The sequence below is a fragment of the Drosophila guanche genome, unplaced genomic scaffold, assembly GCF_900245975.1.
Source record: "Drosophila guanche unplaced genomic scaffold, DGUA_6, whole genome shotgun sequence".
In the NCBI taxonomy this organism is placed as follows: Eukaryota; Metazoa; Arthropoda; class Insecta; order Diptera; family Drosophilidae; genus Drosophila; species Drosophila guanche.
The window spans coordinates 3,276,311-3,299,528 of NW_022995749.1; the positions used below are offsets into that span (position 1 = coordinate 3,276,311).

General features: G+C 47.2%; 2 protein-coding genes across 2 annotated transcripts; one reads left to right on the forward strand and one right to left on the reverse strand.

Moving 5' to 3' along the window:
- The first annotated feature begins 10,630 nt into the window (after positions 1–10,630).
- LOC117585503 (PE-PGRS family protein PE_PGRS33) lies at positions 10,631–11,810 on the forward strand. Its single transcript, XM_034275001.1, has 3 exons — positions 10,631–10,739; positions 10,807–11,570; positions 11,644–11,810. Exons 1-3 carry the CDS (start codon positions 10,725–10,727, stop codon positions 11,654–11,656), a joined length of 792 nt encoding a protein of 263 aa, XP_034130892.1. The 5' UTR covers positions 10,631–10,724; the 3' UTR covers positions 11,657–11,810.
- A 3,426-nt stretch (positions 11,811–15,236) lies between these two features.
- LOC117585413 (histidine-rich protein PFHRP-II) lies at positions 15,237–17,975 on the reverse strand. Its single transcript, XM_034274886.1, has 2 exons — positions 17,787–17,975; positions 15,237–16,941 (listed from the first exon to the last, which is right to left on the reverse strand). The coding sequence occupies exons 1-2, from the start codon at positions 17,796–17,798 to the stop codon at positions 15,802–15,804; spliced, it is 1,152 nt and encodes a 383-aa protein (XP_034130777.1). The 5' UTR covers positions 17,799–17,975; the 3' UTR covers positions 15,237–15,801.
- Between the last annotated feature and the right edge of the window lie 5,243 nt (positions 17,976–23,218).

Below are 23,218 nucleotides of genomic sequence, written 5' to 3' on the forward strand. Positions count from 1 at the left end.
CAAGAAAGTGTTTTATTTGATGGAAATCAATTGATAAAACGCATTAACTGGAAGCTAAAGTTTCGGATTACATGTCCATAAAACTGCTAGACAGCGGAAGTATATATGTATCTGCCAGATATTGTCGATTGTTACCACTTGCTGGTGCTGGGGTGTTGCAGAGTCTCGCCAAGTTGCCTGAAGTACTGCAGCCAAGATTCTCTTTTCGGATTTAATTAATCAAATTGAATTTACCTTTCGATAACAGTTCGAGTTGTTGCAAAAGTGTTATAGGGCCCCAGGTAAGGGCGCCATGGAAAAACAATTTAAACGGCAGGCAGACATTGCCATGGACCTCACATGAATATCTATGCATATACCTGGCAGATTTGCATAAATGTGGCAAAAAGTTTGGGCCAGCGGCAGGAAGTCAGCCGATAATTGGGCTAGCAAATGGAAGTACAAACTGTGTAGATGGCATAAATTACAAAAGTTTTTGATTTCATTATGCCAACCACACATAAACACAAGACAAACAACCAAGACAGTACCCTGGCTGGTCCTAGCTGGTCCTAGCTGGTCCTAGCAGCTAGGCATTTAAGTGCAAAGTTCACATCAGGCATGTCCTGCCGCTCTCCTATCTGGCCAGCTTGGTATCTTTGTTTGCACTCAAAGGTGGTGGATAGACGAGGCCGATACAGAGGCGGATGGTGCCAAAGGCATGCAAATATCCACTGCTTTGTGACAATCGATAGAGCACACGGGGGCCGAGCACAGAGGCACTGGGAGTTGGCTCTGTAATCGATTTGATTGTGTTAACTGAACTTTAACATCACCGTGGATGGCAGTACAAATATCAACAGATGTACAGTCCTGCCCCAAGAACCATTTCCGTTAAAGCTACTCGAAGTTTTGTTTAAAGTTGTTCTACGGCTTGCCCCTTGGGCAGCTTTAAGCTTTGCCGAACAACCAGCAGAAGCAACAAATAAGTCAGCTTGCGAAACTATAAAGCTGATTGACAAATGGAGCGGAAATTAAAACGAGAAGGGACGTGTGAGACGCTTCTTACGCGCCACAACTACATCTGTACCTTAGCGGTTTCGTGTCAAATTTTACATTTTTTCTTCATCTGTCTACAACACTTCTCACGCCAACACGCTCCTTTAGCTCGCCCCCTTTGCTAGAGTCACACACTGCAGAGTCCCCGCAGAGGCAGAGGAACGCGAGAGGCAGAAGCAGAGTGTGAGTGAGAGAATGTGGCAAAAACAAATACAAGCTGCTGGACGGGGTGGGTTTACGCACTGCAAATTAATTATCTGCATTGTGGCCATAATAATGTTTCAATCGGATCCCAATTTGGTGGTCTGATAGCTATGGTCACTCCCACCAGAATCTTCCAAATTGTAAATTTGATAAGTTTTCGCCCTTTTGCGGAGGCGGGGCTAACTTTTGAAATACACTGGTTTCAGTGTCAGCATATAGCAGTCTGGCTGCAAAATTTGGAGGCTCTAGCTCTTATAGTCTCTGAGAACTAGCCGACAAACAAGACGGACAGACAGACGGACAGACAAATATGGTTCAATCGACTTTATGGGGTTGGAAACGTTTCCTTCTGTGCTTTATGCACAAATACAATATACCCTATTTACTCTTCGAGTACCGGGTATAATAAAAGTATTTGCGAGATCCCAGCAGCAACAACCCCACCCTGGGAGTAGATATACGAGCAAGCGGCCAACAAACAATGAACAAGAAAAAAACGTGAAGACAGCTTAGAGAGCTGCAAACTCAGCGAACTGTTTGCACACTTTTCCAACGATGTAACGATGGGCAAAGTTTTCGATTCGAACAGCTCAGACCAGTTCTTGCAATGTATCGAAGTGTTGTCTAAAGGGAATGCTTCAAGGCTCACTTGAGGCTTCCAGCTGGCCTTGTCAAGTGCTTCAGTTGGCCAAGTGGTTATTTAACAGTTTAGGCTAACTTTACGAGACCCGAATTCCGTTCGATCAGCCATAGCCATTGCCACACATGGGACCAACCCACGCATACGCACCCAATTGAGGGTCCTTAACGAGTGTGGCTGGCACAACCACAGACGTACGGTGACAATTTGCGCAGTGCGTTAATTCCATTAATTTACGCCTAATTGTTATGACCGCCCGAAGTGCAATCAAGGGACTGTCCCAGGACTCGCAAGTGTTTTGCTGAACAAAAAAAAACCTTCAGTCGAAAACAACAACAACACGCAGACAGTCGACACCCCCTTGGGGCAAGTGTCCAGCAGTGTGACACGTTTAACGAACGAACCAACGAGACGGCAACGTGGCTGCCATGCCATTTACAGGACCCTTGACGGGTCCTCGCTCTGCGGTGCGGTGCGGTCTCCCTGCTGTCAGCCACCTGCCTGGGCCATTTTGCAGTTCAATAACCCATTTCCTCTCTGGCGTCAAAAAAACAAAAAAAAAAAACAACGAGAAGAAATTGCCACCAAAAGTATTCGAAGTTAGAGTTTGCTGCCCAATCCACAAAAATGGCAAACAATTTGCTTTTATGGCAAAACAAAAAGCCAGGAAAACATGCCAAAGCGTGGATATACTTGAGACAGGCCATTTCGGCCCCATCCTGTCGCCATGGAGGCCCCCAAGGGCCCCACGACTCACAGTCGATTGCCGCCTTGCCTTTTCTCTTTCTTTATTTTTCCCCCGTTCTCCTTTTTTTCTGCTCTGTTGTGGCCTGGATTTGTGTCACTTGATAAGTTGTTTCGTTATTGTTGCTGATAATTTGTTGACGGAAGCATACGCTCTGCTCAATTCAATAACTTATTTTGTCCGATTCAATTATGATCCGAGTCCAGCGCTGACACTGACACTGGATGACCCGGGGCCGCAATTTCATTTCAACGATAAGATCACTTAGCCTGACTTGATTTAGTTCGCATGAATGAGCTCTGAGCTAAATGAAGTGTATTAAAGTTAACTTCAGCCACAAAATAAACCAAAGATAGTCGCAAATAAAATATTGATTTGAATGAATAACATACTTTTAGGCAACATTTTGCACTCTTTCGCTGCAAGTTCATAGAAAAAGTGAATGAAACGGGGTACGAGCATAAATAAAAATTGAAATCAATGCAACACATTGAACATTTAGTGGCCTCCCGAATGACAACAGATGCAGACAACACACGGTCGAAGTTTGGTTTGTGGCCATTATTTGACAGTTTATGGCCAGAAAATGCACAAAGAACTCAATTTCCAGCTGGCCCCTGGTCCTTGTCTATTGTAGGGCCGCGAGTTGCCGATGCACGGATTTATAGCCGCCTCATAAATTGGATTGTTGGACACAGATGGGCTCCAGCTCACCTGGCCAGCACCTTTTGTGCTTTTATGACAGCAATCTCTGAGGGATATTTAAATCCTGCACGTGTGTCGTCCAATGGCAATGGGCTGAAATTAATTTAAATTAATGCCGCACAAACCTTAAATTTACAAAATATTATTGAGAGATCATGGCATTGTGGATATTGAAATGCCTTCCACTGCCACGAACCCAAAAATGACCACAATTTTACTCACATTAGCGCTCTTATTTATTCATTCAGTATCGCACTCGTGCAAGCAGAAAGGAACAGTCCACATTCCAACTACTATAAAATGTCTGCACTCAACTTTAATTGAAATTCAACACGCAACAGTAAAATAATTTCGATGGCTATCAAAAACATTATGCACTGGAAATTGTTTCCTTCACTCTTGCATTTATCTTTCATCTTGGAAAACCGAAATGCAAGGGCCAGCGCTTTATTGATTTTGTGTAAGCGAAAGAGTTTAGTGCTGAGATTCGAGTTATTAAGTTCGGCATAAAAATACTTTGGCTCTGATCTGAAATGCTTAGAAAATCTTTTCCTTTCACGTAGATTAATGTGAAAATCAAACATTTTGTATGAATACAATAAAATTCTGGCTGAAAATCAAATTTATTTACCGAACGGGCTGACGGGTATTCAAATATAGAGCTCAAGTCAGGCAGTGTGTGCCTTTTGAGAATTCGGTCAATTGTCTGGGCGGTGGAAACTCCCACATCCTTAAGCTGACGGCATTCGTTCGCCCTCCCATGGTGCGAGCCAGTCACTCGAATGGTTTTTGAATGCGAAATGACTGAATGGCGGCGCACAGTGTGCTCCGCGGTTCTGCCTAAATGTCAGCACAGCCCTAAGCTGTGGGGATGGGTCCCATTGCCACTGACTGTGGCAAGATAAACAGACTCCCTGTCGCTCGGGTAAGCTGCTGCTGGCTTGGGACCACCGATGGCTGCTGGGGCTGGCATTAAACAGTTGAATGCCACTCAGCGCGGCCGTATCGTTTTCGTTTTTCGAGAGTTTTTTTTTTTTTTTTCTCGCTGCTTCCCCCAAAAAAACGAGAATTGCAATGGGCTCTGGGCCCCGGGCCCTGGGTTCGGTATGCAGTTAAGCAGAGCTCTGACAATTGTTGGCGCTGTAGCAGAACAGCAAAAACTGTGGCAATCTCCCAAGTTGGCAGTTGCGGCTTTTTCTGCTTTTCGACGGCAGCATGACAAGTCGGAAACTATGCCACTGCTTTTTTTTGTGCCCCGGGGGCTGGCAAACGCAAGAGGGTCGAAAGTTGTGCACGGAAAATGAAAATGAAGTTGTTTGCCAAGAGTGGGATTACGTGAAATGACTGTTAATAAGTTTCACTCATAAATCAATTGGCTGCTCCACAAAAGTTCGTAATTACTGGATAGTTTATCAAAGCTCTCCTCTGTCCCAGTTGTAGCGATAGTTTTTACCAGCAACTTTCGAGTGTATTATGTAGTTGCAATTCTTTGGTCAACTCTTTGTTTTACAGCATAATTTGTGCATTGTGCACGGGGAAACTTTCGAAACAATGTGATGGAAGTACTGCCAATTATTTGTGCAGGGTGCTCCTCTGTATATTTTCCTTTGTTCTGAAGTACTGATTGAAAAATCTCTTGGTCTCCCATGGCGCCCAGCCTGTCGGGGGACGAAACCACGAAACCAAAAGCAAACCCCCCAAGCAAAGGCGAATTGGTAAACTTATCACGCAATTAGAGCTCCCTCGCACCTGGATATAATTTATGGACGCGCACAAAAATGTAGGCAGCGCAAAAATTAAAAGCTCACCGAAAGGAAAAACAGAAAAGAAAAAACCATTATGTGAGCGGTGGGGAAATTTGAAAAATTATGTGTACATTCTGTTGCTGGCTGCCTGCTGTCTGCTGCCCGAACTGAAACTTTGCACTTCCGCCCGGGGAGGAACAGCCAATACCTGGGGGGGGCACAACATTTGGGTATGATTAATGCGTTACAATAAAAGATGATTCGTTTTTTTTGTTGTTTCTTTTTTTGTGTTGTTTGTGTGGCTCCCTGTTAACAATATGCCAAGCAGTGTGAAAAGTCAACAACTGACATAGAAAAGCCAAGCAGCATGGCCACCACCCCCGCACGAATCAGCCAGGTGTGGCTTCGGCTTGGGGCCTCCCCAGATGTTTGCTCACAGATACATTTTGTGGCTTACTGTGCTGCATGCAAATTGGCTTTGAGTGCCCCTTGCTTGTGGTCTCGATGATTGGTGTTTGGGCTGCGGCTACGGCTTCGGCTTCGGCTTCGGCATACAGGCATAACAGGCCAGAAATGAAACCGAAACGAAATTGAGCCATTTTGTGTGAATGAGCGAGGCAAATGCGGCAATAAATAACCAGGAAGCCAAAAGTGGATCTTGAGTTGACATCGTCATCGTTCTCCCCCTGGCCACCCATTTATGCATGTCACTTGTGGGCTCTAGTTGACTTTGTTACTGAAATGCCAGCCGAATGCTATTAATACAATGCTTTTAAAACATAAGTGTGAGATGGTTACATTTAAAAGATTGTTTAGTGGTCGAGCCATTTAATTCCTTCTTCTTAAACGTTTAAGCTCGTAGAAAGTACTCAAAAAATGTACGCAATTATGAGCGTGCTCTCTGACAGGCTCTTCGCTCTCGTTCTCGCGATCTCCTCTATGTTCATAAAACAACTATATAAGGAGGTCTCGTCGGAAAAAATTATGGACTAGTGCGAGTGAAACGTGCGACTGAAAGGGCTCTCGCTGTAAGTGTGAGAGCAACGACAATGGAGTGTGCTGATTAATCATTTGAAGGCAATGTGAAAACACTTAATAATTGTTTCATAGTTTAATTTTTAATAGTTTGCTACATAATAGTAGCCTGTGTTCTGAAAAAATAAACATTTAAAAAAATATTGAAAAAACCAACCTTCCGCGTCGACAAGCAAACGTGCACTGAGAATTGGGTAACGCAGCGAGTTACTCTGCCACCGATGAGGCCTCCTTATATAGTTGCTTTATGCTCTATGTTCTGCTCTCTGCTCTCTCGGAATGGTCCGCGTCTGTTTACTGAAGCCAGACTTTTTACATACATACATACGTATGTACATGCATGCACATAAATATATGTATGTAAATAAAGGCAAGCCGTTCAGGGGAAGCTTTCAACTCGAAAAAGAAAAAAAACAGGCAAACAAAAAAATACATATTCTTACAAGGAAGCCAAAAGGAATGGGAACCCAGTAAATTTATGCCTAGTTATCGATGCCAAGGCACAATTTGGCCATCAATGAAATATTAATATAGACCGAAATGTCCTTTTCTGATGCGTAGAAGTTTCTCAATATAAAAAAAGATTCCCATTGAAGCTAGTTTTTGTGGCTGCTTGAACTTTTTGCCCGATGACTCATCGAAAGTACTGCTGAAGCAGTCGGGAAACTTAAGTTGTCGCCATATCAACAGGTTGGGTTTCAGTTCTGTTCCTGTCCCAGTCCCACTCCCACTCCCTGTCCCTTTTCGATGACGAAATCGAGTTTCTTTTGGCATTTGAGTCATCAGTGGAGAGAGAGCGGGACAGCTGGAACCGTAATGGGAGAGGAGCCCCAATAATAATCTGCAATGCTCATAAATGGCGAAACCCTATGAATAGAGCAAATAGATAAAATAGTCTACTGACTCTGGGTGGGTCCCGGTCACGGCCTGGGTCTCTTTCGTTGTCTGCCTCCGCGGCAGACATTTATGCAAATGGGCGACGAGCCGGAGCATCTTTTGCTCTATGAATAGCACAAAAACACACAGAAAACTCCAAGGACAATACATTCAATTATCAAGGACTGCGCCAAGACAAGAAGTAGAAGCAGCAGCAGCGGCAGCTCGTCTGTACTTTTAGTTTTTTCCTTTTGCCTGTCACAGACAGCAGCCGTTTACATAAATGACTTTTGTTCCGGGGCGAAACTGGGACTGCGATGGCGATGCCTCTCCCGATTCCGAGTGCTGCTGAGATTGTGGATTCTGTGGCTGTTAACACCAATTACATAACATGACAAGATGAAGCTGGAACAAGTACTCGGAGCAGCAGCAGCACCGCACAATGCCGCGACAAAAGCGCAGAAGGCTGAGAAAGTGTCGCGTAAGCTTCCATTCCCAGAAATGATGTCCAGGCGTGCCTGTGGGGTTTTCCCCCCGCTTTTCAGCTCAACTTATGAAAACTTCGCTTCCCCCTTTATGCCACTTCCTGCCACACCCTTCCCTGGCTTCCTGGCTGCTCCGTTGGCGTCAATGGTCTGTGCGTAAATTGCACGCCAAAGAGGCGAAATTTCTGCCCGATAAGGGGATTCAGGACTGGAGAAAATAGAGCCCAGACCAGCTGGCGGCAGGCAGGCAGAAGGCCCATAAGTCCCTTAATCTTGGGCTGCAGTACAAGTATTTATGGCATATTCGAGGGATTTCAATCGAAATATCAGGCTTAACACTTGACGTCGCTTAAATTGCCTCACTTTGGTTATGGCAATAGCAGAATCTTAAAGCAAAACCAGGCTCGACTCCACCATTACGAGTGTCGAGTTACGTTTTTCGGGTGTTTGGTCCATTGGTTCCTGGTTAGCTGGATGGCTGGATGGCCCGTGGCGGCGCCAACTGTGCTCGTAAATGTTTTGGTCATTAGCCCATGGCGTGAAAACCAATAAACGCGTCGGGCGCATAGAAATAAAGAAAAAATCGAGGGAAAAACGAGGCAACAAAACACAGCGGAGGCCACTCCGCTCCGCCTGGCGAAAATTGCAATGAAATCAAAAACTACAAAACAAAAACAAATGCCTTTATGATATGGCCATAAACGCCGACCAGCCTGCCTCAACAATGGGCCAATTTGTGGCGCTCAATAAACGTAATAAAAATATTGCAACTTTTATTAAAGCCAACCATTTTTGGCCACATTGTGTGTAAGCTCTTCAGTCACTTGTTTGTCTTTCCCTCGCGGTCAGTGGGGGGTCTTTCGCTTTGCTTTTATGAGTTATTATCACAGCCGTGAGTGTTGGTCAATGTACTTGCGGTTAGATGGCCAACAGCCACGCCCACACTCCGCACCACTGCCACAAAAGAGGAAGAACTGTAATAACAGCTCCTTTGATTTATTGTGAATTTAATGCGGGGTTTTGTCCAGGATGTCTGGTTGTGTGTTCTGCGTGGAGTATTATTATTGATGATTCCGCCTTCTGCTGCTACAGGTGCAAAGGCATTCAAGGTACACCTTGATGAATCCCATTTCAGTGAGCGATTCCGTTGGCTCCTCCATAAATCATAGTCACACAGCCAGAGCGTCTGTCCGTTTCCGTTCACATTTATTTGAAAACCTTCAGCCAATCGCAACAAATATTTAATGAACAAGCAATTCCAATTCATTTCTTTAATTGAATCGAACCGCCACGATGGCTGTAATCCACGTATATGGCAGTTTAATTCAGTTCCGTTCTGGGCCATGCTTTGCACACTCTGAGTCAGAGACTGCACTCGTAGAACTTCGCACATCACACATACGCCCCATTGCCCATTACGCATTCGCCCAGTGGTAATCATTTCTGTAAACTGTTTTCGATCTCCGCCTCGTGCGGTCATCATGCCACATCCCAGCCATCATTCAGGCCACGTAGGGGGAGGGACACACACAAACACAAGTCGTTGTCCCGGAGCTTTTCGCATGCTCATACAAATGGCTGGGCGACGGGGACAGAGACTTGACTTGGCCTGTCTGTCAGGCAGCTAACAAATGGAGGAGCTCCCTCCTCCCAAAGCGGCAGCAGAGAAACTATTTATATGCGGCCCCAGGCTAGCATCGAAGTGTGTGCCATGGATGGAGCCTGAATGGAGCCATTTATGGGCAACATATTCGAGCGCATTGTTTGCATCTGTGGTGCGTCTTCGCGTTGATTAATCGATTAATCGTGTGGCGCCGCACACGAGGCTCGCATATCTGCAGTGCCCGCAAAATGAATCACAGCGAACGAACTGCTGGGCATAATTCCACGTGCCTCACGCGCTCCTAAGTTGACGCACTCCTAATTGGCAGAAACTTTCTTAGGAACGCGTAGACACACACATGCCAGGAGCGACGCACGGCTAGCCAAATAAAACTTGCTTCCCGGCGACTCCTTTCCGGAACGCCATTCCAAGCCACACCCTGCTAGGCCTGCTCCTTCTGCTCCTTCTGCTCCTCCTGTGAATAATGTTGTTGCTTGTGTTGCTAAATGCTAACGATGCCAGGATGCTAGGATGGGGAGTCAAGGGTTGGGGCAGACTGCGCACCGGAACGCGTCACAGGACGATGATGATAATGGCCTCGTTGCCATTACTTTGTTAAGTTTCCCCCTCTGGATGTTGGCTTAATTGATTTAGTTGAAGCTGCGCAGAGTTTAATAGTTTCACATCATTTATAAGGTATCCAGGGAGCCCCAAGGAGCTGTCGTTCACTCTCTCCCTCTCTCCCTCTCTCCATCTCTCTCTCTCTCTCTCTGTCACGCTGTCAGTTCATTTGCTGAGGCATTTAATTTTCGCCAGCACTGTGTTACACATTGCCACGCGCTAACAGGGCAAAACCGGTTGAACAGCATCGCATGCAATCCAGTCCAGCTATTGAGTCAACTTGGTCTGCACCGCCAACGGGTCAGCCTCCCTTTGGAGCTCGGAGTGCCAACTGACGCCTCATCGCCATGAATGGCATCGCTCCACGGCCCGATGTACTTAAAAACCCATTTCAATTATTTATTAGCAGATTAAACATTTAGAAATTTCAAGAATCTGGTCTGGTCTCGATGCTGTGGGTTCGGTCTAGCTGACCGCCACAATGCGCTGCAAGCGGGAAGTTTATGGAGATACGAACATGCACAGAAAGGAAGAGAAATCCACCATTAAAAGTACCCAAGCATGAATCAATGAATCAAATATCCGTTGTAGCCTGGTCCATCCTGTACTTGTAGCAGGACAACTCCCTGTTTTGCACCCCGACTCAATCCCTCAATGACTATCAATCGAACAGCAGGGGAGGCCAAGTTCAGGTGTAATTCCAACTGCGTCTTTTGATCGTCTTTCCAGCTCGTACTTGCTGCTGGCCTCTGGTGCACATTACACACATTAACAATATCATTCTCACTCGTAATTGTTGTTGCTGCAATTAGCGTTGGTAGCACTTGATTTATGCCAGCTGCCAGGCATGCAAAGTGGAGCTGCTTCCATGTATAGACAGTGTCTCCGCTCGGAAGCTCCGAGCAGCCATTGTCATCGTATAAAAGCTGCAGCAGGGCCTGCAAAATTGAGTCAGTCCCACCATAGAAACCGTCTAGCACGGACGCAAAGGGATTTGCCACAATCTGTTCTCTACACTCTGGATAAGATGCGAACGACAGCGGTAAGCTTGATATTGGTTCTACAGAGGGAACAGAAGCATTCATTGAATGGGTTTTACCTCTGAGAAGTTGCTGTTGCTGCTGCTGGGCCTTCTGGCCATTCATTTCGTCGATGAAGGAGCAGCTCATGTTGTGCCCCTGGCTGGTACCTACCTGATCTCTCAGGCAGGACCAGTTCTGTTGCTAGTCCAACCTCCTCCACCGCCACCACCAGAGGATGATGGCTCCTACAAGCCTCCCGGACCCGCAGAAGATGGCTCGTGGCAGCCACAGCCTGGGTTGGAGGGTGAGCCAGAGCCAGAGCTCAGCCAGAGTCAAGATGGAAGCGCCAGCTCAGATGATGGAGGTTCCCTGAGCTCGGACAGTTCTGGATCAGCTGCCGGCGAAGCTGCGGCCGCTGGTGATGCTGCTGCTGCTGGAGGAGGAGCTGGAGGCGCAGGCCAAGCCGGACAGGCTGGCGGTATTCTTGGTGGAGCTGGAGGTGCTGGCGGATCGGGGGGCGATGGCAGCGCAGGAGGCGGTGGTGCTGGAGGCGGCGGCGGTGGAGGAGGAACTCTCACATCCGGTCAGAGCGGAGAGACTGGACAGCCGGGCGCGCCCAGTCCGTCTGGACCACAGCCCGACGGCGAAGACGGCGCCGATGGAGCCGACGGAGCAGATGGTCCTGATGGTTCCAAGGGTGGCAAAGGCGGCAAAGGTGGAAAGGGAGCACGCAATGGCGCTGGCGGAGGTGCCGGCGCAGGAGGCGCCGCAGCCCAACCCGCACCACTGCCGATAGCTCACGCCGTTCTCGTCCCAGCCCCCGTCTGGCCCGATCCGGAGGTGAACTTGATGTAAGTGTAAGAACCTTTGGAAGGCAGGAGCAAGTGCATGATTCATCAATTCTCTACTCTACTCCTTTTACAGCCACGTTATCTAGCTGCAATCCCGACCCCTCTGCCACTTCCCACTTACCTTTTTGATGGCCGATTAAGCATCCAATTAGTCTTAGGTCTAGTCAATGTTTTTGGAACTCACATTTAAGTACCTTAAGCTGAAAGCAAACGAATATTAAAATTCGATTACACAGTGTGGAGGCTTACAGCTTTTCCTTTCAATTTTCAATATTTGTAATCAAGCGCAGGAAAAGGTCAAACGTTGTGACATTTTTCGTGTCCTTCTGCCACAGAACGCGCACCGTGCAAAAAACCAAACAATTTGCTCAAAAAAATGCATAAAATTGGAAGAAATATTTACTTATTCAATGCCTTCTACATGCAACTAACTTTGCAAGGATAAATCCGGTTTCATTTTCGTTTTCTTTTGCTGCTTCAATTTTGGATGCTTGTGCTGCTGCGCGCGTGTTTTGTCATTGTCAGGTGTGAAAAGTTTGTGTAAAAGTATTTTAACACGTGAAGAAAATGGGGAGAAGGAACATTGCTTAAAGCGTTTAAACGCGTCAGAACTTATAGACCTCCAAACAGCAATTCTACTTGACTTCTACATGCCTTACATGGATCTATAAACCAAAAGTGAAGCACGCCTTTTGGCTGAACAAACAAATTACCTCAAGCTAAAGCTTTAGATTTTCCCATAAAAATACGAGCATCTAAAGTTCTCGTCAGGATTTATTTTGGCTGTCAATATAAAATAAAATAAATTGTTTCTAATGAAGAATTGCCCACAAGCATGGCCAAAACCGCACACAGGTGGGTTTTCGTATGCAACGAAAAGTGTGTGTTGAGAGGGAATTTATGGTTTACACGGACATCGACAACGACATCGACATCAAGGCCAATTAAATGTTTTGTTCTGCAAAAGCTTTGACAGCAGAGTGGGCAAATGCAATTAACACATGGCTGTGGCATACCTCCTACACTGGGGATTTCAAAATGCTAATTATGCACGTCAATCAGATGAGATTCTGTTCGTTTTGAACGGTGAAAGCCAGCGCCAAAATATAGCATCGAGTATTACATTGTAGCAGCAGGGAAATTCGCGGAAAGGAGAAAGGTCAAAAGAGGACACATTTCCGTTCACATTTCACCAACGCGTCTTCTATTTTGCCATCCGTGTCATAAATCTAACCCATCGTGAGGACGTGAGTGAGTGCTCTTCCGCTTTGGCTTACTTTGTGCCACAAATTGCGCGAAATGTGCTGAGAATTGAATTGTCCCGTTTGCATTATCTGCCTTGCAACAATGATTCCATCCAAAAATTGTCTCGGGTGTACAATGCATTTGTTAGGTGCTTGATGCCATATCGCAGCTGTGACAAAGCATCCTGGAAAATGAAGTTACCACAAAGTCTGCGCTTTACTTTGGCAGAAAGAAAATAATTTAACTGTCCGCACTTGGGCATATCTCTATCCATACATTGTCTAGTACAAATTGCCAGAGACTCTGTGGATTGCAACACGTATTCAAATCCGATCAATTAGGCCATAAATTAACGCCTCAACCATAAATTAAATTGATGCAAAACAAAATGCACCGCAAAAAGAACGCCCACCACATAAAAGCTAAAAAAATAAAAGCAAAACAAAATAAAGACAGCGGCAAAAGAATGGCAGGGCAGGAAATCGTTTACCAATTTTGTTATTTTAAAGATTGTTGACTAAAAGGCGTTTTGCTGGCTGCCAGATTGGGTTTGGGTTTGGGGTTTGGTGCCCTGACTGGAGGGCCAAATGGCACAATGGCCACGGTTCTGGCCCCCACAGCCATAATGGATTCAGTTTGGCCAACTGCTTGGCATGCAAATGAAATTCTTCAATTCGACTCAAATCGCGGAGTGGGGGAGAAGTGGTATGCCAGGGGTAGCGTGTTGTGCAAATCAACGGCAGAAATTGCAATAATATTATTTGGCAAAAAGAGCTACAACAGCAATGCCGCTGCACATTCACTTTTGACTGGATTCGGACACGCCCAGACACTTGTGGCAAGCAGGGCGGTCGATTGGTCGATTGGTCGATTGGACCACCGGCTACCGTTTGCTGGCTAACATTCTGAGCCACACAATCGCAATTTAAACAATTTCAACTACCGATTTCGGTGGCCTACCTATAATTAAATTAACAGCCGGGTCAGTAACCGCCGTCTTGGCATCCCCTGGCACCTGCTCCCCTGAAGGTCACATTTTAGAGTATTTCCAAAACTGATTCCACTTAGTGTTTCAGTCTGCAGTAAATTCAAATGCCAATGCATGCTTAATTAAATGGCAGGCAGTAAGCGACCGATCCCATGTCCCTGCGGGCCACCATCCAAAATTTACGATGGCCGGGGCCAAGCCTTCTTTGCAGGGGTGCTCGGTGGTTTATGCGTGGAAAATTGAAAATCGCCGGCCACATTTTCACTTTCTGTTGGCAGTGAATGTGACCTTTGCGTGTGAGCCGTGGGTTGTTGTAAATGTTTAATTAGTTGCCGGTAGCCTTCCTACCCACTGCCAAGGCTATTGATTGGGCCAAAGGTTGCACTTGAATTTATGGCCCACAGGCAGGCATTTCATTTCGACTCGACCTTCCATATCCCACAGATGCCACTTCCCAAATGGAGGGGAATCCATGTCAGCCTTGACAAATGTTAAGAAAAAAGAGAAAAACTTGTTGCCCAGCTTCGCCCGATGGCAGCTCCGTTCCCCCCAAGTCCAGTGACACATTCTCCGCATAAGACACACAAATTGCAGACGGCAGAAAAACAAGACTCATACCGCATTGATTGATTGTTTGTTCACTCTCTGTGTCATGCCACATGCCCCGTGCAGCACCACGCTCCAGGCATTCCCCCCACCACTTACACAAATATGTACATACATACATACATACATATATGCCCCCGCCTGTGTGAGTGTATGCAAACTTCAATCGTTGCATTGCAAATATTTATGTTCCTTTCAAACTTCCTTCCTCCCCCCCCCCCTGTCAATGCAGTCAATGCCGACAATGTGTGGTGTGCGAGCAAAGTCGTCGGAGATGGAGATGTGTGCCAGAGCTTAAAACTCCCACAGCAGGGGGAGAAGTGGAATTTCTCAAAGATGAACCAGCCAAAGAAATCACATTGTAAGCAAATTTAACCAAGCACATGCTAGTATTTACCAAGACGAATATGCACCACAAGCTTAAATAAATCCGAATAAGAGTGCACTGCTGAAGTCCCTGCCAGATATTTACTAGAAAAATGCATAAATTGCAGCAAACTAAATCATCACTGCTGTTCGCTATTTACATACTTCACTGTACATTGTTCTGGCATAAGCTTAAGCGCGGCGGCGGCGGCCGTTCTTTCGTCTATCCATCCCACCTTCTTCGTTTCTGCACTTTTCTCGCGCTCTTTCTTTCTTTCGCCTGAGCTTAGCAGCAACCCCAAGCTGCTATTAACCTCTCGCTCTCTCCTAAGTGCCCTGCACCTAACTGTAAAGCGATTTACTTTTTGGAGTAGTGTAAGCTCGGCGATAATTTGCAATAAGAAGAACGGTATTGTCGCACACAAACTCAATCACTTCAAATATCAATAGAGGCAGGCAACTTGTGATCAAATACATTTTTGCAGTTTATTTGTCTGTTTGCAGTTTCGTATAATATATAGATTCATATCTGTTCAGATACATAAAGATTACAACAGTTATTTACAACATACTCATACAGCGTTTCTCAAACGAAATTGTAAGGAAGGAAATATACAGAAAACAGTTTACAAAGGTAAAGACAAATAGAAGAGGAGAACAGGAGAACAGGAGTTAGAAGGGAGAGTAGATTGATAGACTTGTAAGATGTAGGTTGGATACAGTTTAGCTGGGACTCAAGTCAGGCTCGATCGTTGCTTAACGGGCAAGGAAGCCACTTGCAGGTGGTGGCTTCAATCTCCCGTATTTTGCGTTTGTGTGTGTGTGCGTATAGTGGCAACAGAAAGAGACAAAGAATAGATTGGAATGCTGCTAGAGGTTAGTGACAGTTACATTTGCATATGCTAGCTGGCTTCGGTAGTCGGTTAGAGTGAAACGAAGGATGTCAGGCAGAATGTGTAGAGATATGCTCGTCTCGTCATCGTCAATGTCGTTGGCACGAATACAGCGGAAACTCCGGTCTTCCGTTTAGTAGTGATCGTAGTGGCTGTGGTACTGGCCATCGTCCTCGTGGCCACCAGCTGCTCCACCGTAGTAGCCACCATGGGCACCGGCTCCCCCATGACTGGCAGCGGCAACGGCGTTCAGGTGGGCGGCGCGGGCATGCTGCACCTCTGCGGGCTCCACGGGCACACCGTTGTGGATCACCGGAATGTGGATGGGACCGTTGTGCGCGTAGCCGCCGGCATAGCCGCCGTGGCTGCTCTGGCTGGACTCCCAGCGACCGTCGTAGCGTCCGTCATCCCAGGAGCTGTGTCCGCTGCTGCCGTGGGCGGAGGCCTGCGAGAGGGCGGCGAAGTGGGCAGCCTTGGCATGCTGCACCTCGGGTGTGTCGACGGGAACACCGTTGTGGATCACTGGCACATGGTAGTTGCCGTGGGCAATGGGGGCACCGACATGGCCGGAGCGGGCGGCAGCGTGGGCGGCGAAGTGTGCGGCCTTGGCGTGCTGCACCTCAGGAGTCTCGACGGGAGCGCCATGGGCATGCGCCACTTGACCCAGAGCCTTGGCATGGGCGGCATAGTGCTCAGCCTTGGCGGCCTGCACATCGGGGGTGTCGACGGGCACTCCGCCGTGGGTGAGTGGGACATGGGCGGGTGCTCCGTAGGACCATCCTCCACCGTAGATCGAGCGCTTGTACAGGTGATGGCCTCCGGCATTGTGGGCGGCGGCAGCGTGAGCGGCGGCATGAGCGGCCTTGGCGTGCTGCACCTCGGGAGTGTCGACGGGAACGCCGCCGTGAGTCAGCACGGGGATGTGGATGCCATGAGCATAGGGCGCATAGGGCGCATAGGCGGAGTGAGCGTGGGCGGCAGCGTAGACGGGAGCGGCATGAGGAGCCTGGGGCAGGTTGGTGCCTACGGCATTGAAGCCGTGATGGGGATCGGCGGTGTAGGAGACCGACTGCACGTGCCCGTGTCCGTCCACGTAGGAGTATGAGCCACGGGTGGTGCCGTCGTGGGCGCGCGTCTCGTGCTTCTGTGAGTTGGGATCAGCATAGCCGTAGGAGTAGGTATGGCTATGGGGGTCCAGGTGCTGGTACTGTGTGGACACGGCTCCATGCAACGAGGCGGACACCGTCGAGACGAGCAGAGCGGCGGCAATCAACTGTCGAGAGAGGTGAGAGAAGTGTTATGTCATGACTCATGATTGATCTCAGCCAAAGACGTAACTATCGCCACCTGGCGCGACAATAATTACTCTAGATCCCCGCCCTCTTTCCCGTTTCCACTGCCCAAGTGACACACACACAGAGAGAGTGCTCTCCTCTCCAGCTGTTGCTCTGCTAACCTAATTACATGGTTTACGTTTTGCGCTTTCGCTTTCTTTGGCCAACCTCTTGGCAGCCCATCCCAGCCCCACACACGCCCAGCTCTAGCCTCGCCTTTTGGGAGCTCTCAAGCGCAACCGTTTGATTTGATTCCGAGATACTGGTTCAGGCAATTCGTACTCGTAGATGTTACCTCATGCTGCATGCGGGTCGATTATGTATTATGTGTCAGGTGAGAGCAGGTGAGCGGCTCGATATGCAACGGTTTAGCTCGGTGGGGGGCAGATAGCGGACGGAGGGTGGCTAAGCTGTCCGACATGCAACATGTCAACGGCTTATCAGCGGGATTTTGTGCAGCATTTGGATGGCAACTGATGGATTGCCGTGTGGTGGGTTTGCTGTGTGCCTGACATGGCCGAGGTAATTGAAGGATAAACAACGGATGGAGCCCAGGTGGCATTTGATTGAATGTAAAATTCAGAGCTTAAAGCAATGATTGAAAGTGAATTGGATTTCTGTTTGTTTTTGATTTGTTTTAACAGGGAAAAGATCTATTGTCCTGCCAACACATATCCTATACAGTGCCTAACTCTACTTCTGTTTCAGCAGACACTGAACCACTCGCTTATCCTTGGCACGAATTTATCCTTTTCATGGCTTGGCGTTTACATCGGGTACTTACGAATGGCTTCATTTTCGTTTCACAGATGGTTAATCACAAAGTTGAGCTTCGAAAAAAAGGAGTTTTGCAGAGGGACAGGACACACTGGGGGTGAACTACTGCAGGAGAACTACACACGACACGACACTAAGCACTGGGTCGATGGACGCTGGTTGAACCTCCTAGAACCACGACTAGGACTGTTAACGAACTGTGCTGACTGCTGGCTGGCGGCTCTAATATATACCGCCAGAGACTGCAGCCGAAACGAACACTGTGGCCGAGTAACAGGGAGAAAGGAACAGGGGTCGGGGGGGCCGGGCTGAGTCGCCGGCGAATTCGAATGCGCAGCAGCAGCAGCAGCAGCAGCAGCGGCGCAACTGTAACAAAAACAAAAACAAAGACACACAATAAGAGCCGAGCAGAACAATGTGGCAAAAGAGTAATCGAATTACAACGTTAATCGAGGCTTAAAGCGGGTTTTGGCCAAGGCCCGAAGTCTGGTCCAAAGCCGAAGCCGCAGCTGCAGTCGCTGCAGCTACCGCAGCCGCAGAATGTGTATCAATCGAGCAGCAACATGTTGCCCACCATTGTGCATAGGCAACATTTTCAAACAGAGAGAGAGAGAGAGATAGAGAGAGAGTAACCTTCGATCGGTAGCTGCGTTTCCTTGGTTGCGTTTGTCACTGAAGAATGTCTGCCGTGACCTTGCTTTCGACCAAAATTGGCTTCGATTTTCATGGGTACATGCGTGTGTGTGCGTGTGCGTGTGCGTGTGCCTGTTCAGTTACCAATTTTTAATTGCCAGCTTCGGCCTGGCTAAGACATTCCAATTGTGAGTTGTGGCTAAAGCTTTTGGCTGGAACTTCCGCGCACTGAGCAATTAGCAATCATTATTTGGGCACGGGATTTGGACCTGGGAGACGGCTGGCAGCACGATCTTATCGGGGATTTGCCTTTCCAAAACAAAAACTGCCCAGCAGAGCAGAGCAGAGTCGAGCCCCGCCCAAGACCTGCCCGAGTGATCAAATTAAAAAATTCTTATGACCAGCTTACAACATGCCTACGGGGGCCATAACGAAATGTGAGCTGCAAAAAAGTGAGCACAAAATATCGGAAAAATATCCAAAAATGGGCAGACAATTTCTGGGCGTTTGCTTGCCTCTTTAATCATTGAACTGCATCGGAAAACGAAACGAAAAGTTTGCAAATTAAAAATAAACAAAAACAAGAGCACGGCCCGGAGAAGCCAGCGGAAAACAAAAGACGAGGAAAATGGTATTGGCAGCTAGCTAAGCTAGCTGTTGCTGTTTCTGTTGCCACATGTTGCAGCATTTCTTTGCAGTTCTCCAATCTTGATGTTGCACTCACACAGACAATCATTTATGGTTTTGCACAGACATAGACAGAGACACAGAGCCGTAATGAGTGCGCACTCCAACTGGGCTCGATTATTTGCATTCGATAAGCGAATCAGCCATCAGCTTGTGGGTGTGTGTGTGTGTGTGAGTGTTGCATGCGGCACTGTGGCACTGTGGCACACTTCACCACACAGCACTCGTATTCATATCGGCAACTTAATTTGTTTTGCTTCGCCCGACGCCAATTTAATTTGAATAAACCAAATGCAAACTGCTCTTTTGAACTCTCCCCCTCGAGGGCGAGTGTACATACATATATGTACATTTGTACATATTTACATACATTTATGTATGTACCATGATGTGTGTAGAGGCGGGCGATCATTTTGGGGCGTGTTTGACATTTTTACGGCATGCGCAACATTATAAATTATATTCCCGGTCGGTGCCAGTTGTCTGTGTGTTTGTTTTTTTTTCTCGCTTTTTCCCATACATCTCGGCAGCCGACGACAGCAGTGGGCTGGCTCAAGTGCAATCCACACATTTGTGCTGCACTGCAGTGCCGTGCCCCATATCCCAGCTTTCCAGCTCCATTTGCGAGCCGTAATTACGGTTTCCCATGCCTGCGCCACACTCTCCGCTGCGAGTCGCATGAACACAGATCCGAATCTGTGCGAAAATTAACTAATTACATTTTAATAACGTGCATTATGCAATCAGAATCAATTTTGATTAGGAATAATGTAGTTGGTGTGAAAGAACATTGGCGCAGGATTTAAATTTCCATTAAATTCGTACAGAAAATCACTCTGAAATCTGTGTTTATTTATTGCATTATTCAGGGACTTTTTACTTGGAACTTTGAAACGCATTGAAAGCATAGGAAAGAAAATGCAAACAAAGCTCAGCACTTTGGCCCGACTCATTGTTTTTTTAGCACGCTCCGAGCCAGTGCCAAAATGTCTTTCAGCAGAAATATAAATAAATAATAAAAGTGTGCAACAAAATCTGCACACAAGAGCCTTTCCGGAATGCAAGTCTGTAGGGAACTCTGTCTCTGGAGTGGGCGTAGGCCTGGCCCAGAATTTGTTTGGCCTTTGTGGGCTTGTTTGGTTTGCTGTACGAGCTGTGCCATAGAGCATATGCAAATTGAGATGCCAAACCGAATAGATATCGTACATTCGATGAAGGCCTGGTCGGTTTCAGTACCTTGCTTAATTACTGTTATTTGCACTCTCGGACTGGCGGGGCCCATTTGCATCTGCAGCGACCCACACCGCGTGGGGGACAGGTGTCAAGTGCGGAATAGTTTCTGTTTTGATGCACATTGATACTTACACAGGTAAATCATGTTCAATTAATTGCCACCGCTGTTAAACAACATAATTAAGGGGGCGGGGTCATTAGGCAAATGCAGCGTCTGGTCTGCTCTTAGCGATCGCAATTAAAAGTGTAATTTGTATTAAGATCTCTGCAGCAAGACAATAAAATCAAATCCTGCACCACCACCACATGACGCAATTAGCCAGCAGCCAGCCGCCAGCCGCCACTCGCCTCTTGGCCAATCGCAGTTGCAATCGGAATCGGAATCGGAATTAGCATGGCAACACCAGCGTCGAGTCGCTTCGCATCACCGAACGAGCGCACAGTGGGTGGTCAGAATAAAATAATATTCAAAAAAACATTCCACAAATATGAGATCTAAAATTGTTTCCAAATTATATTTCGCAACATTTTGTTTCCTGCGTTCCGTTCGTTTCATTCCATTGTACTGCGCTGGCATTGAAATTCTTTAGACACTTGTTGCTGACCATTCGGGCGGTGTGCCCTGCTTTGCCCAGCGGTGCAGTGAAGCGTTTGAGACTGACTTTGGGCCAGCTGGCGGATGCAATCGGCGCTCGAGAGGGTGCAACTTCCCCTTCCCACTGTTCCGCAATGGTAAATAATATTATTCTTCTTTTTGTTCTTGCACAAAAGTGTTGCATCGAACATTTGTGGTAAATAGAAACTATTTTAATTGCTCGACCAGTGGCTGGCCATTAGACAAATGAGTTTATGGTGCGAGGTGCAAGTGTTTCATGTTTACTGGGTGATCTAGTCTGGGCTGCTAAAGTTTCGTTTTGTTGCTCAATTTCAGCTGCTGCTGGAACACCCTGTCTGGGCATTATCCAAGAATTAATTCAATCTGCTAAGCGCGCAAGAGCTAAAATAAATCATTAAAGTTTATGAATTTAATTGCCTTCAATTATTGCCACAGCAGCAGGCAAGTATCGGTTCGAATCTGATTGAATCACTAACCATAATCAAGCAGTTATAGCCACACGATCGCGGTGCAGTTTATGCTTTTGTTTGGCCTGGGACACAGCTCCTGCCTGCCACTCTCTCGCTCTCTCTCTCTCTCTCTGGCTTTGAGGGGCCAACAATTGAATTCAATCAACAGGGGCCACCCCAACGTGAAATTACGAAAATTATGGCCAAGACGCGAGGGGCCAGCAGCTTGCCACCATATCATTAGGGTGTAGCTGGCGAATGAACGAGGCCAAGGGGTCCACCGAGGGTGGGTCTATCTGTGCCTGTATGTGGCCTGGCATTTGTCACTTTTGCCAACCGAAGCTAATTGGCTGAATGCTGCCCGGGTTAACCCATCAAACCCCACAGCCAGAGAGCTCTGCAGATCTGCGGGCGTTGCCGGCACAAAATTAAATTGCAAATTTCCAAGATCGCTGTGCAAATGGAAAATGATTGATTGGCTACGGGCTGGCCGAATTCGAATTCGATTTCGAATACAAATACGAATCGATGGCAATCGGCCAGGCCTGGGCTGCCCAGCTCCAAGATGTTCGGCGTGGGAGTTGGTTCTCAGGCACTTGGGCTAGTTCAAAACTGGTCAAAATAAACGAGTTTTGGCTCACTTGCAACATCTGGGCAGCCAGCAGCAAGTTGTGGCCGGTTCAACAGCTGCCACCGCACCCCTGCAACGCGCACACCTCCTCCATGCCCTGCCACAAAATGTCACACAATCCACGCATCACACATAGTTGAAGTTTGGGTCCAACCATTTCGATATTTTCATTTGCCAACAACCAAAAACCTGACCCCCCCCAAGCCGCATTCCGCTTTTCCGCGTTCCTAAAACCAGGAACCCCAGGCCATAAAGTGCGCACAAGCGAATGGAGGAAAATTACAGGAGGAGTTGCCACAGGTTCGCCATTCTGCCGCAATATTAAAACTCACAAAAACGAAAAAGAAATAAAGCGCAACACGAAAATCTAAACCTAAAGCCACATGCATAAAAAAAGGCCTTAAAACTGCACAACTGACCACCCAAACAGGCATCGAGTCGTATTGGTACGACTTCACGTAGACAACTGCCCCATTTCGGCCCAGACCCAGTCCGATGGAGCACTACGTGCGGTGTCAGCCGAGAGCAAATAAAGTTGGCCAACAAAGTAAACAACGCCGCCGGAGGATGCTGGAGCGTAACGTGGCATTAAATGTGAACACCATAAAACCTTAGAGAATACGTTACTGCGTTTTTTCTGCTCAGTAAAATGTGTGTGTTTCGGGGTATATGGGATTTATCAGTAAGCAAAGTTCCACGCGAAGTGTGCCATCTCCAGTGCGAGAAATATCCCAGAAAGTGTTCTACCCACTCGCATTTACAATTTTCCAAATGGCATCCCCTAGTCGCCAGATATCCTCCAGCAATCGCACACTTCGTTCGCGTGAAAAGTCATAAAGCGGAGCTCTTCTTTGACAAACGAATGTAACTTAAAGCCCAAAATGCAATCACTTAAAGCCAGCGGTGAGTTGTGAGACGCGACAATAATTGATGACTCCCTTTGTCGTGTGCATAACAATTTTATCACAGCAGGATTAGAGCTTCAGGCTCTGCCAAAAGATTAAGCTTTAATCGTCATATTTCAGTCGAGGCTCACGTATCCATTTGCCAGGCCCTAATTCGGTCCATCAGTGTCATGCGTTTTGTAGTGGGCGTCTCCATTATTCATGAACCACTTATGAAGGTCACGCCAGAGCCGCCCACAAGAAATGATAGTCAAATGGCTGATGGCTGATAGCTGATAGCTGATA